The sequence below is a fragment of the Scyliorhinus canicula genome, chromosome 5, assembly GCF_902713615.1.
Source record: "Scyliorhinus canicula chromosome 5, sScyCan1.1, whole genome shotgun sequence".
Taxonomy (NCBI): domain Eukaryota; kingdom Metazoa; phylum Chordata; class Chondrichthyes; order Carcharhiniformes; family Scyliorhinidae; genus Scyliorhinus; species Scyliorhinus canicula.
In genome coordinates, this window is record NC_052150.1 from 226287342 (window position 1) to 226301548 (window position 14207).

The 14207-nt window shown below is 51.4% G+C and overlaps 1 protein-coding gene across 5 annotated transcripts in view; it reads right to left on the reverse strand.

The window, feature by feature from the left end:
- LOC119966630 overlaps positions 1-14207 on the reverse strand; it is a 360402-nt gene that overhangs the window by 268733 nt on the left and 77462 nt on the right. For all 5 annotated transcript variants that reach the window (XM_038798649.1, XM_038798647.1, XM_038798645.1 and 2 more), the window contains exon 4: positions 1075-1125. In XM_038798649.1, coding sequence (XP_038654577.1) covers positions 1075-1125 — 51 coding nt within the window. The remainder of the gene's footprint in view (positions 1-1074; positions 1126-14207) is intronic.

A 14207-nucleotide genomic window follows, 5' to 3' on the forward strand; every position in this document is an offset into this window, starting at 1 on the left:
TCGCTCACTGCTCCTCTCCAGCCTTCTCCCAGAAGCCTGTGAGTCAGTGCTTTATATAGTTCTGCATCTAGCTCCATCTAGTGGTTAATTCTAGACATAGACAAAGAACATACAGTGCGGAAGGAGGCCATTCGGCCCAGTGAGTCTGCACAGACCCACTTAAACCCTCACTTCCACCCTACCCCCGTAACCCAATAACCCCTCCTAATCTTTTTTTTTGGTCACTAAGAGCAATTGATCATGGCCAATCCACCTAACCTGCACGTTTTTGGACCGTGGGAGGAAACCGGAGCACCCGGAGAAAACCCACGCAGTCACGGGGAGAACGTGAAAACTCTGCACAGACAGTGACCCAGTGGGGAATCAAACCTGGGACCCTGGTGCTATGAAGCCACAGTGCTATTCACTTGTGCTACTGTGCTGCCCTAATGTTATGACATAACATTAACTCTTTGTATTCTGAACATTTGACATAATGTCACAGGTCTAACAGACTTTAACAGAATTGGTTGAAGTTCCAGAGAACGAAAAGGTGACAGACCAATTCCATTCTATCCCCCTGCCTTCCCAGACATATTATGTCTTGAATGGTCTTTTAAAAGGAAAAGCTTTATCAAAACGGGAGGTTTCTTGACTTCATGCCTCCTCCATGAAAATCTGGCCTTACGGGCTCATGCCCCAGTCTAGAATTTGAGCACATTATATCAGCTTCAATGCAGTACTTGGGAGTTGTCAAAAGTGTCATCTTTTGTATACGCTGAGAACGGAGAACTTAGCTGTCTTCTCAGGTGGTATAAAATCCCATGACAATTTGACGACTTCTCCCCTATGCACTTGCCAGTATTTATCCTTTGGCCAATATTATTAAAACTACTTAATGATAGTAATTTATCATATTACTCCTTACGGGGCCTTGCTGTGTCACTATCTTGGTTCTCTTCAAAACTTACCAGCATTTCAAAAGTACTTATTGGGTATATAGTGCCGAAGGATGTCCAAAATGATGCTATATACCAAAGCAATTTCCTTCAATTTCAAACATTTCTTGCTTATTTATTTCCCTTACATACTTACACCATGCGCCCCCATGTCTGAAACTTGGTGAAGACGAGAGATTTGCCAAATCTGTCATTAATCAGAGAATACAAATAAGTAATTAGATGATTAGGCAATTCCCAGATAGCTTGCAGATCACACAATCTGTCTATATACCTCTGCAACCTCTTTGTGTTCCTCCTCACCACCTATTTTTTGAACTAGCTTTGTATTGTCAGCAAAAAGAGAACACATTTCACTCATTCATCTCATCTCGGTTATCCGAGGCCCAAATACTGATCCTTGTGGTAACCCATTAGTTGCAGCCTGCCAAACTAGCCGATAATGCCCAATTATTCCTATTCTATTTTCTGTCTGTTAATCAATTCTAAATTATGCTAATAAATTCCCCCCAGCTCACCAGTCCTAATTTTGTGCAATTATCTCATGTATGGTACTTTATTGAATGATTTTACAAAATCCAAATTCACCCAAGTGCTCTGGTTCTCCCTCATAGGTAGATACAAGTTAAATGCTGAAAAAGCCCAAACAGATTTATCAAACACGGATTTCCTTTGAAAAATCACTCCTGACTCAGCCATGTTATGATTTTCTTTATTTTTATATGGTTTATTAAGGCATTTACATAAACAACAAACACAATACATAAGATCAGAAACAAATTGTACAACATAATAAATAACCAACACCCCCCCCCCTCCGCCTTTCCCTTCCCCTCCTCCCGTCCTGCCTTCCCCTCCCCCTCTCCCCGCTGCTGACACCTCAACTTTCGTTAAAAAGGTAAATGAACAGCTTCCACCTCCAGGCGAACGTATCAACCGACGCTCTCAAGTGGAACCTGGGACGCGATTCTCCGCACCCCTCGCCGGGGGGGGAGAATCGCGGGAGGGCCGGGCGAATCACGCCACGCCACCCTGGCACCCCCTGCGATTCCCCCCCCCCCAAAATGGCGTGTCGCGTTTTTCGACAGGCCGCTCGGAGAATCGCCGCTCGGAGACTGGTTTCTCACGGCGACCGGCGATTCTCCGGCCCAGATGGGCCGAGCGGCCTGCCAAACCCGACCGGTTCACGCCGGCGCCAACCACACATGGTCGCTGCCGGCGTGAACAGCGCGCGACCAGTGAGTGTGGGGCCTGTGGGGGGTGGAGGGAGGATCGAGCACAACGGGCGTGCTCAGCAGATGTTTGGCCCGCGATCGGTGCCCACTGATTGTCGGGCTGGCGTTTCTAAAAGGCGCACTCTTTTCCCTCCGCTGCCCCGCAAGATCAAGCCGCCATGTCTTGCGAGGCAGCGGAGGGGAAGACGGCAACCGCGCATGCGCAGGTTGCACCAGCCAACCTCCACATGCGCGGCTGACGTCATTTTTGTCGCCGCCGGCCGCATCATTCCCGGCGTGCCGCTTTGACGCGAGCGTCAATGCCGGGCGCTCGGAATTCACGCGCCGCCGCTACTAGCCCCCCCCCACCCCCCCCCTCCGGGTTTCACTCCGACGTCGGCTGTTTGTCTCCCGATGGGAGAATTTCGCCCCTGGTCTTTTCCAACCTCAGGAATTCTGTCAGGTCACTCATCCACACTCCTGCTTTCGGCGCCACTGAGTCCTTCCACCAAAGCAAAATCCGTCTCCGGGTGTAGGGTGCTCTTTCCAAGAGCTGGTGCAGACTCAATGGACCAAACGGCCTTCTTCTGCACTGTAAATTCTATATGATTAAGGCAAAGGAATTCGAAAAGCACCATCAAATTGTGTCGAAAGACCTCAAGAAATCAATTGAAGAGGCCTTGGCCCACATTCGAGTGGCTCTGGGGAAAACTAATCTATCTGTTGGAGCCCAGGGCACCACGACCAAAGATGTGGAGCTTGTCAGGCCACAGCGATCGGATTGCCTCGCTGGGATCGGAATTGCCTTCGGTGATCCAAACGAAAAGATAGCTAAGGGCCAAGATGAATGAATGAGAAAATAGGTCCAGCAGGAAAAATATTTGGATTGTGGGGTTGCCAGAGGGAATATGGAGGGCCCAACACCCACAGAGTAATTTTTGGGCATGTTCAGCATGATGATGGGTGAGGGTGGATTCACATCCCCTCCTGAGTTGGACCAAACCCGCCATATACTTCGGCGAGGCCTCATCCTAAAGAACCATCAAGTGCGGTTATAGTGAGGTTCCACAGCTCCGAAGAAAAGGAGAAGGTTTTGCAAAGGGCAACAAAGCATCGTGAATTTAAGTGGGATGGCCACTCCATCATATTCTATCAGGGCATGGATACGGAGCTAACAAAGAGGGCTGCGTTCAATGGACACCAGACCCCCCTGAATAAGAGTGGAGTCCAGTTTGCTTTGGTCTACCCAGCTCGGTTTAGCGTTACTTTAGAGGGAAAGACTATGGGCGGGACTTTCCATCATAATCGGGAAATGCGATTTGGCGGAGAATCGGTTTTGATGCCAAAATCATGGCGGACAGTGGTTTCATGCCAAATCGCAATTTTCCGGTGCCTCAACAGCGGCGTCAATGTGTTCCAGAGCACAGGTACAGTAAACACCCTTGGCATATCATTATAATAATAATAATCTTTATTGTCACAAGTGCGTTAACATTAACAGTGCAATGAGGTTACTGTGAAAAGCCCCTAGTCGCCACACTCCGGGGCCTGTTCGGGTATACAGAGGGAGAATTCAGAATGTCCAAATTGCCTAATAGCACGTCTTTCGGGACTTGTGAGAGGAAACTGAAGCACCTGGAGGAAACCCACGCAGACACAGGGAGAAACTGCAGATTCCGCACAGTGACCCAAGCCAGGAATCGAACCTGGGACCCTAGAGCTGTGTCGCAACAGTGCTACCCACTGTGCTACCGTGCTGCCCTGACATGTATTCTCCAGAGCCTCCGCTATTTTCCACCTCCACTTGGGTGAATTCCCAATAGCGATGTTTACTTGTGCTTTTAAAAATTGGGAAACTGGCGCCGTTGCTGATGAGGGAGAGAGAGGAGGTAGGACATGGAAAGGCGGGACAGTGGGCTGCCGGTCCTGACACTGGCCAGGCTGACTTGGGTGGAGGGGGGGCCCTGCCAGGGCCGGTAGGAGACTGGAGTGATGGGGGAAGCGGGCAGTGGGGCCGGGGTGACACCTCCCCCTCCCCTCCATGGGACTGGGGTGGTGGCCAGGCACAGGTTGCCATTGCTGCGTCCTACAAGGCAGCCATCTTGCTGCGCACTCCACTGACCACCTACCTTGGCCACTGGTTCTGCAGAGTGACACTGGCCGAATGGATGCTCAACGCCTGCACCCTGGCACCCACTCTCCCAGCGCACCACCCACCACACTCCAGCCCCCACCACACCACCTCCGACCGGCCAGCACCCACTGGTGGTGCATCACGCGGCCCACCCAATTGCAATGCCCACAGTTGCCCCTTTGGGGGTGGGGGCTCCAGATAGGGTCCACAGAGCATTCTGCTGGAAAGCGCCGCTCCAGACAACGGTATCCCTGGCAACAGGGACAGGTGCCAACAGAGCCAAGTGTGTGGAGGAGAGGGTGGGAGGCAGACATGCAGGGGCAGAATCCGCAATCCAACCAGGGCCACCATGTAGCACGTTGGACCTGATTGGGCACGGGGACATGCATCATGCTAAAATGTAGGCCTTTCACCTTCTGCAGACAATGGATATTGGAAATCAACCAGAAATGGTGGCCTTCCTCGAAGCCCTGGGGGTGCATTGAGGCTGTACGAGCTGGAGCTGCTGAAGGAGGAGGAATCTGCAACAGTGGTGTGGAGAGTATAGCAGCAGAGCTTGCAGCCGAGGAATAGGAGGCTGTTGCTGAGGCCACAAACAGGCTTACGAGGAGGGGTTAGAAGAGGTGATCAAAGGAGGCACCGCATGAGGCCTCGCATGTCTTGGCAGCGTATGTCATTCAAGGACCTGCCGACAAAGCATGCCATTGAAGTCTCCGGCTGAGCAGAGAGACATAGAACATAGAACATAGAACGATACAGCGCAGTACAGGCCCTTCGGCCCTCGATGTTGCACCGACATGGAAAAAAAACTAAAGGCCATCTAACCTACACTATGCCCTTATCATCCATATGCTTATCCAATAAATTTTTAAATGCCCTCAATGTTGGCGAGTTCACTACTGTTGCAGGTAGGGCATTCCACGGCCTCACCACTCTTTGCGTAAAAAACCCACCTCTGACCTCTGTCCTATATCTATTACCCCTCAATTTAAGGCTATGTCCCCTCGTGCTAGCCACCTCCATCCGCGGGAGAAGGCTCTCGCTGTCCACCCTATCTAACCCTCTGATCATTTTGTATGCCTCTATTAAGTCACCTCAACCTTCTTCTCTCTAACGAAAACAACCTCAAGTCCATCAGCCTTTCCTCATAAGATTTTCCCTCCATACCAGGCAACATCCTGGTAAATCTCCTCTGCACCCGTTCCAAAGCTTCCACGTCCTTCCTATAATGAGGCGACCAGAACTGTACGCAATACTCCAAATGCGGCCGTACTAGAGTTTTGTACAACTGCAACATGACCTCATGGCTCCGGAACGCAATCCCTCTACCAATAAAGGCCAACACACCATAGGCCTTCTTCACAACCCTATCAACCTGGGTGGCAACTTTCAGGGATCTATGTACATGGACACCGAGATCTCTCTGCTCATCCACACTACCAAGAATTTTACCATTAGCCAAATATTCCGCATTCCTGTTATTCTTTCCAAAGTGAATCACCTCACACTTCTCCACATTAAACTCCATTTGCCACCTCTCAGCCCAGCTCTGCAGCTTATCTATGTCCCTCTGTAACCTGCAACATCCTTCCGCACTGTCTACAACTCCACCGACTTTAGTGTCGTCTGCAAATTTACTCACCCATCCTTCTGCGCCCTCCTCTAGGTCATTTATAAAAATGACACAGCAACGGCCCCAGAACAGATCCTTGTGGTATGCCACTCGTAACTGAACTCCATTCTGAACATTTCCCATCAACTACCACTCTCTGTCTTCTTTCAACTAGCCAATTTCTGATCCACATCTCTAAATCACCCTCAATCCCCAGCCTCCGTATTTTCTGCAATAGCCGACCGTGGGGAACCTTATCAAACGCTTTACTGAAATCCATATACACCACATCAACTGCTCTACCCTCGTCTACCTGTTCAGTCACCTTCTCAAAGAACTCGATAAGGTTTGTGAGGCATGACCTACCCTTCACAAAACCATGCTGACTATCCCTAATCATATTATTCCTATCTAGATGATTATAAATCGTATCTTTTATAATCCTCTCCAAGACTTTACCCACCACAGACGTTAGGCTCACCGGCCTATAGTTACCGGGGTTATCTCTACTCCCCTTCTTGAACAAAGGGACCACATTTGCTATCCTCCAGTCCTCTGGCACTATTCCTGTAGCCAATGATGACCTAAAAATCAAAGCCAAAGGCTCAACAATCTCTTCCCTGGCTTCCCAGAGAATCCTAGGATAAATCCCATCCGGCCCCGGGGACTTATCTATTTTCACCTTGTCCAGAATTGCCAACACTTCTTCCCTACGCACCTCAATGCCATCTATTCTAATAGCCTGGGTCTCAGCATTCTCCTCCACAATATTATCTTTTTCTTGAGTGAATACTGACGAAAAGTATTCATTTAGTATCTCGCTTATCTCCTCAGCCTCCACACACAACTTCCCACCACTGTCCTTGACTGGCCCTACTCTTACCCTAGTCATTCTTTTATTCCTGACATACCTATAGAAAGCTTTTGGGTTTTCCTTGATCCTACCTGCCAAAGACTTCTCATGTCCCCTCCTTGCTCGTCTCAGCTCTCTCTTTAGATCCTTCCTCGCTTCCTTGTAACTATCAAGCGCCCCAACTGAAACTTCATGCCTCATCTTCACATAGGCCTCCTTCTTCCACTTAACAAGAGATTCCACTTCTTTGGTAAACCACGGTTCCCTCGCTCGACCCCTTCCTCCCTGCCTGACTGGTACGTACTTATCAAGAACATGCAATAGCTGTTCCTTGAACAAGCTCCACATATCCAGTGTGCCCAACCCTTGCAGCCTACTTCTCCAACCAACACATCCTAAGTCATGTCTAATGGCATCATAATTGCCCTTCCCCCAGCTATAACTCTTGCCCTGCGGGGTATACTTATCCCTTTCCATCACTAACGTAAAGGTCACCGAATTGTGGTCACTGTTTCCAAAGTGCTCACCTACCTCCAGATCTAACACCTGGCCTGGTTCATTACCCAAAACCAAATCCAATGTGGCCTCGCCTCTTGTTGGCCTGTCAACATATTGTGTCAGGAAACCCTCCTGCACACATTGTACAAAGAACGACCCATCTAATGTACTCAAACTATATCTTTTCCAGTCAATATTTGGAAAGTTAAAGTCTCCCATAACAACTACCCTGTTACTTTCGCTCTTTTCCAGAATCATCTTCGCCATCCTTTCCTCTACATCCCTAGAACTATTAGGTGGCCTATAGAAAACTCCCAACAGGGTGACCTCTACTTTCCTGTTTCTAACCTCAGCCCATACTACCTCAGAAGAAGAGTCCCCATCTAGCATCCTTTCCGCCACCGTAATACTGTCCTTGACTAGCAGCGCCACACCTCCCCCTCTTTTGCCCCCTTCTCTGAGCTTACTAAAACACCTAAACCCCGGAACCTGCAACAACCATTCCTGTCTCTGCTCTATCCATGTCTCTGAAATGGCCACAACGTCAAAGTCCCAGGTACCAACCCATGCTGCCAGTTCCCCTACCTTATTTCGTATACTCCTGGCATTGAAGTAGACACACTTCAAACCACCTACCTGAACACTGGCACCCTCCTGCGAAGTCAAATCTGTGCTCCTGACCTCTATACTCTCAATCTCCCGTACCCCAAAACTACAATCCAGGTTCCCATGCCCCTGCTGAATTAGTTTAAACCCCCCCAAAGAGCACTAACAAATCTCCCCCCCAGGATATTGGTGCCCCTCAGGTTCAGATGTAGACCATCCTGTCTATAGAGGTCCCACATTCCCCAGAAAGAGCCCCAGTTATCCAGAAATCTGAATCCCTCCCGCCTGCACCATCCCTGTAGCCACGTGTTTAATTGCTCTCTCTCCCTATTCCTCATCTCACTATCACGTGGCACGGGAAACAACCCAGAGATAACAACTCTGTTTGTTCTCGCTCTGAGCTTCCATCCTAGCTCCCTAAAGGCCTGCCTGACATCCTTGTCCCCTTTCCTACCTATGTCGTTAATGCCAATGTGGACTACGACTTGGGGCTGCTCCCCCTCCCCCTTAAGGACCCGGAAAACACGATCCGAGACATCACTTACCCTTGCACCTGGGAGGCAACATACCAAACGTGAGTCTCTCTCGCTCCCACAAAATCTCCTATCTGTGCCCCTGACTATTGAGTCCCCAATTACTAATGTTCTACTCCTTTCCCCCCTTCCCTTCTGATCAACAGGGACAGACTCCGTGCCAGAGGCCCGTACCCCATGGCTTACCCCTGGTAAGTCGTCCCCCCCACAAGTATCCAAAACGGTATACTTGTTACTCAGGGGAACGACCGCAGGGGGTCCCTGCACTGACTGCTTCTTCCCAGTCCCTCTTACAGTTACCCATCTATCTCCAGTCTTTGGTGTAACTACTTCCCTGAAGCTCCTATCGATGACCCCCTCTGCCTCCCGAATGATCCGAAGTTCATCCAGCTCAGTGCGACATATCTGCCAGATCATAGCTCACCTACCACCATGGGAAAATGGGGGAGGACATCCGCTCACGGTTACCGTCAAGGTGAAGGTCAACCTGAACTTTTACACCACAGGGTCCTTCTAGGCGCCGAGTGAGGATCTGCCAGGGATATCACAGAGCTCAGTGCACAGGTGCATCCACACCATCACGGAGAGCCTATATGCCCAATTGACACAATACATCCATTTCAACGTGGACCAAGCCCACCACAATGCCCAGGCAGCAGGGTTCGCCGCAATCGCTGACATGGTCCAGGGGTGGATCAATGAGATACATTTCGCCCTATGAGCATCTGCAGCTGATAAGCCGCTTTACACAAACTGAAAGGGGTTCCACATGTTCCACATGCATACCTGCTGCATTACGGAGGTGTGGACCCTGGGTTGGAAGCAACAGCGGGTCTGGAGGATGATGATGTTCCGCTCTGTAATGAGCTCTGATGCTCCACGCCGTTTGACTCCTGCCCACAGTGGCACTTTCCACCGTCCACCTGCATGGTACCTGCATGTGAGCTGGCCATTCCATCACACAGTCCCGTTGAATTCCTGAGATGGCAGAGGTGGGGACGTTAGGAGGGGGGGGGGGAGAATACCGGAGCGGTGCGCGCTGGCTGAACTATGGCCCCTGAGCCAAGCCCACCCCCAACGTCTGCCAATTCCCCACCCACTCCGCTCCCTCTCTGCGCCTGGCCCAGCCAGCCCCATCCCTCACACCCTTCTGACAAAGCACCGAGGCAGATTGAAACAATGTGAACAGGTGTTTAATGTGACAACGTACATACAGATACGTGCCCTGGCTCCTATCACTAAACTGTGCCCTGCACCCATGCCAACTTAACTGGTGTCTAATTTTCTGGCCTTACAGGCCTTAACGCTTCATCTCTAGATCCCTCAAAGTGGCCACCCAGGTTGACAGGGTTGTTAAGAAGGCGTATGGTGTGTTATCATGCCTTGAGACCTGGTTCCCCGTTGGTGGCCATCATCTGGGGTGAACGGGCCTGGATGGGCCCAGCTGCCGCTCAGGTGTCCCAGGTGGCATGGTGCTATCCCCTGAGGCTCCCCCACCATTCGGCACTGCCAGTTCTGCAGACTCAATCTCGTCTTGGCCAGGGTCTACATGCTCGTGGCTATGGAGTACAGGGAGTGGACCATCTACGTCTGGGACTGCGCCACATCACACTGTGACTGTACCACCACCTTCTGGGTCTGTGCCATATCAGCCAGTGACTGGGCCACCTCTTTCTGCGTCTGCGCCACAACGGACAGCGGGCTAGCCAATGCCACCGTTGCTCTCACCCATAGTCTGCTGTGACTGTGCCATGCTCAGGAGCACCGCAGCAATGTCCAGATAGCTCAGGCACATGGCTGCCTGTGAGAGGGCAGCCCTGTCCTGGGCCTCAGCCACTGCATTCACAGAATTCCCCAGGCCTTGGGCATGCTGATGCATAGCCAGAACTCTCGCCCTCAAGACCTCCACGTGGACGCCACCCATGCGGTGATATCCTATGTGGCATGCATGGCCAGCACCACCTCCTGCGTCTGCACACGGATGGACTCCTCCACCTGCAATCTGCAGGTGCTGGATGCTCGCCGACAATCCCTCATGTAGTCCCTGGCTCTGTGACTGCATCTCCACAATCGATGGGACTGTCCATTCCAGAATTCTAAAACCCACCTGGACAGCAGCTAGTCCGTGGGGTCGGCCCGCCCTCCAACCGTCCGTCCCCTCGGGAGTTTCTACCTCCACTTGATGCACCGGGAAATCTGTGTGGTGCGCACCAGAGAATGTTTCAGGTGCCTCTTCACTAAAGTGCCCAACTGACTGAGTGTCTCTATGATGGTGGAGGGTGTTGGAGACAGCTGTGATGGAAAATGTGTGTCAACATCAGACCCGAACTCCGGGGTGTCCTGGTTACGGACATATCAGTCAGCACCATATCGGTATCGTCGTCACTGCTCAGCTCATGTGTTCGGCTGTGGCTCTGATTGTGGTTGGGGGTAGGGGACACGAGAAGGGCCTAGTTCTTCACTGGTGGGTCCTGCAAGAGACGAGACGCAAGATTAGATACAAGTGTGGGTGTGGTGGGGGTATGGGATGGTGTGAGAGTAGGGGCGGTATGGGGTTGAGGATGGTGTAGGGGTGAGGGTGGTCTTGTGGGGCTGTTGACACATTTGGCATGGGAAACGACAACACACCGGGGTCACACTTCCTCACCTAGGGCTAATCTCCACCCTGGCGATTGCCCTTTCCTCGGGCCCTCCGACAATGCCCAGGGCTAGGGCCCTCTGCGATGCCACGGTGAAGGGTCGCAGGTCCAGCGGTTCCGCCTCCAGTTTTCTCCCACCTGGCAGTTATGATAAGCTTTCTCCGGAGGGGTGCTGCTCTCCTCTCAAGCTCAGCGTCGGTGAATCGTGGCGCCATGCATCCTGCTGCTACCTTGTTGGCTGGGATGGTGTGTGTGAGGGGTTCAGTATGTATATGTGGCTGCAGTTTGTCAGTCTCCTGAGTGTAAATCGCGAATTCCGCACCATTTTTCATTGGAATCGATTGTGTTCCATGTGGTGCCGGTGCTAGCCCCTCAACAGCCGCTGAATCGGCCCAGGTGCAGCACCAATTTGTCTCTCATGGAACTCCATGAATCTTGCATCGGCCTCCACATTTAGTCTCAGGAATGGAGAATCCCGCCATATTTCTTCGATGTGCTGGGAGAGGTGGTTTCTTTAATTAAAAGGCACAATTTGGGCACGGTGTAATTGGGTTTTTCAGTTCTGTCGACGGGCGTGTTAAATTGCTACATTATTGGAGTTTCATGTTTGTTCTGGCTTTTTCTTGTTAAGGTTGAGTTCTTATAGCTCTTGTTTAGATTCGAGGTTTTAAGGACATCTGGTGACCGTGATTTGCTGAGTGGACGCACATCAGGTGGCTCTTCTCCAGTCCAGAACCAAATAGGCACTTCTAGGTGAACTGTGCCCTAAAATTCGAAGGCAAAGGGCAGCACGGTGGTGCAGTGAGTTAGCACTGCGGCCTCATGGCGCCGAGGTCCCAGGTTCGATCCCGGCTCTGAGTCACTGTCCGTGTGGAGTTTGCACATTCTCCCCGTGTCTGCGTGGGTTTCACCCCCACAACCCAAAGATGTGCAGGGTAGGTGGATTGGCCACACTAAATTGCCCCTTAATTGGAAAAAATGAATTGGGTACTCTAAATTTAACAAAAAATAGTTTAAAAAGATAAAAGAAATATACAAAATTCAAAGGCAAATTAACGTCAATGGTGAGAAGAAAAGATCAACACCAAAATGCCAGCAAACAAGAGCTTGAGGGGTCGAAGGGACGGCAGAAGTGGCGGAAAGGACCATGAGCAGCAGGAGGGCAGGAGGTCAAGCCGGCGGACCCACGAGGCGAGGGGGCCCCAGCCTTCCATGAGAGAGGGAGACAGACAACTCAAGCATCAGCGCCCCCCTCCCCTCTCCCCCTCCCCCCCACCCACCCACTGCCACCCCACCACCACCATCTGGGGACGGATGGAAGACCTTCCTCATGAAGGAGTTGACTGCCATGAAAGAGGCAATCAGGATCGAAATCCAGGTGGCGGTCAAGGTGGCGGTGACAGAAGCGATGGTCATCACACAAAGACAATCGATGGGTGGGGAAGAAGATGGAAGCACAGAAAAGGGCAATTCACAAGCTGGAGAAAGCCTCGATGGACCAGAGCGACAGGATCGTCGCCCTGGAAGCAGAAGTTAAAAGGTTGGTGATGGCCCAAGGGAACTTAAAGGGGAAAGTCGAGGACCAAGAAAACAGGTCCTGACGACAGAACATTCGGATTGTGGGCCTGCCAGAAGGTATTGAGGGCAGGGACTCGACGGGCTACGTCGCCCAAAGCTGGGTAACCTAGTCGGGAGAGACAGCTTCCCCAACCTCCCAGATCTCGAGAGAGCACACACAGATCGCTCAGGCCAAAACCAGAGAGATCATCCATGGCCTCAACAAATTCCGAACAGGCATGCTTGATGCCTCCTTTAGAAAATGAAATCAGGATGGGGGGCTCTAACAGTCAGGGACTTTTACATAAGGGGCAGACTCGCAATGTTGGGAGAACCGACGGAAGACCTGGACCTATCGACAGGACAGGAACTCAGGCACCTTCAAATTAACACTTTCTCCGCAAGGTACTCCAGGGCCCCGAGAGGCACATTACTGGAAAAGCTAATAAACAGGGACTGTCAGGAGGGGGAGGAACTGTGGGGACATCGATGGACGGTTGTTGGAAAGGGCAAAAATACCACTGGGTGGAGCCAGGTGAAAATGGGAGGACGAACTGGGGACGGAAGTGGGATGAGGACTCTGGAGCGAAGCACGGAGTAAGGTCAACTCCACCTCCTCCTGCGCTAGGCTAAGCCTCATGCAGTTTAAAGTGGTGCACAGAGCTCACCTGACCAGAACCCGAATGAGGAAGTACTTCCTGGAGTTGGAGGATATGCGTTTGATAAAGTTTCCCATGGCAGGCTGATGGAAAAAGTGAAGTCGCATGGGGTTCAGGGTGTACTAGCTAGATGGATACAGAACTGACTGGGCAACAGGAGACAGAGTAGTAGTGGAAGGGAGTTTCTCAAAATGGAGAACTGTGACCAGTGGTGTTCCACTGGGACCCGTGCTCGGACCACTATTGTTTGTGATATACATAAATGACCTGGAGGAAGGTATAAGTGGTCTGATTAGCAAGTTTGTAGATGATACTAAGATTGGTGGAGTTGCAGATAGCGAGGGGGACTGTCAGAGAATACAGCAAAATATAGATAGATTGGAGAGTTGGGCAGAGAAATGGCAGCTGGAGTTCAATCCAGGCAAATGCAAGGTGATGCATTTTGGAAGATCCAATTCAAGAGCGGACTACACGGTCAATGGAAGAGTCCTGGGGAAAGTTGATGTACAGTGAGATCTGGGAGTTCAGGTCCATTATACCCTGAAGGTGGCAACTCAGGTCGTTAGAGTGGTCAAGAAGGACTTCCAGTTGCGGCTATGCGGAGCTGAGCCACACGTTCGGCCGCTCCCGCAGGAACGGACTTTTGGGCTCTTTTAAGGGCCCCCAGTGGTACTTACTCGCCGGTTCCCAACGTGGGAAGGTGTCTGCAGCGGATCCCCAGTGGTCTATGGTCTTGACCAGGAGCGGGGCCAGCAGAATAGCGGTGGCAGCGCCTAAGAGAAAGTGGGGGAAGAGAATCAAGATGGCGGCCGGCGGTGGCCTCGAGGAATGGAGGAAGTGGGCACAGGAGCAGCAGGAGACTCTCCAGCGCTGTTTTCAGGAGCTCAAAGTGGAGCTGCTGGACTCGCTGAAGGCGAATACGGAGAAGCTGCTGGCGACGCAGACAGTCAAGGGGGTGGAGATC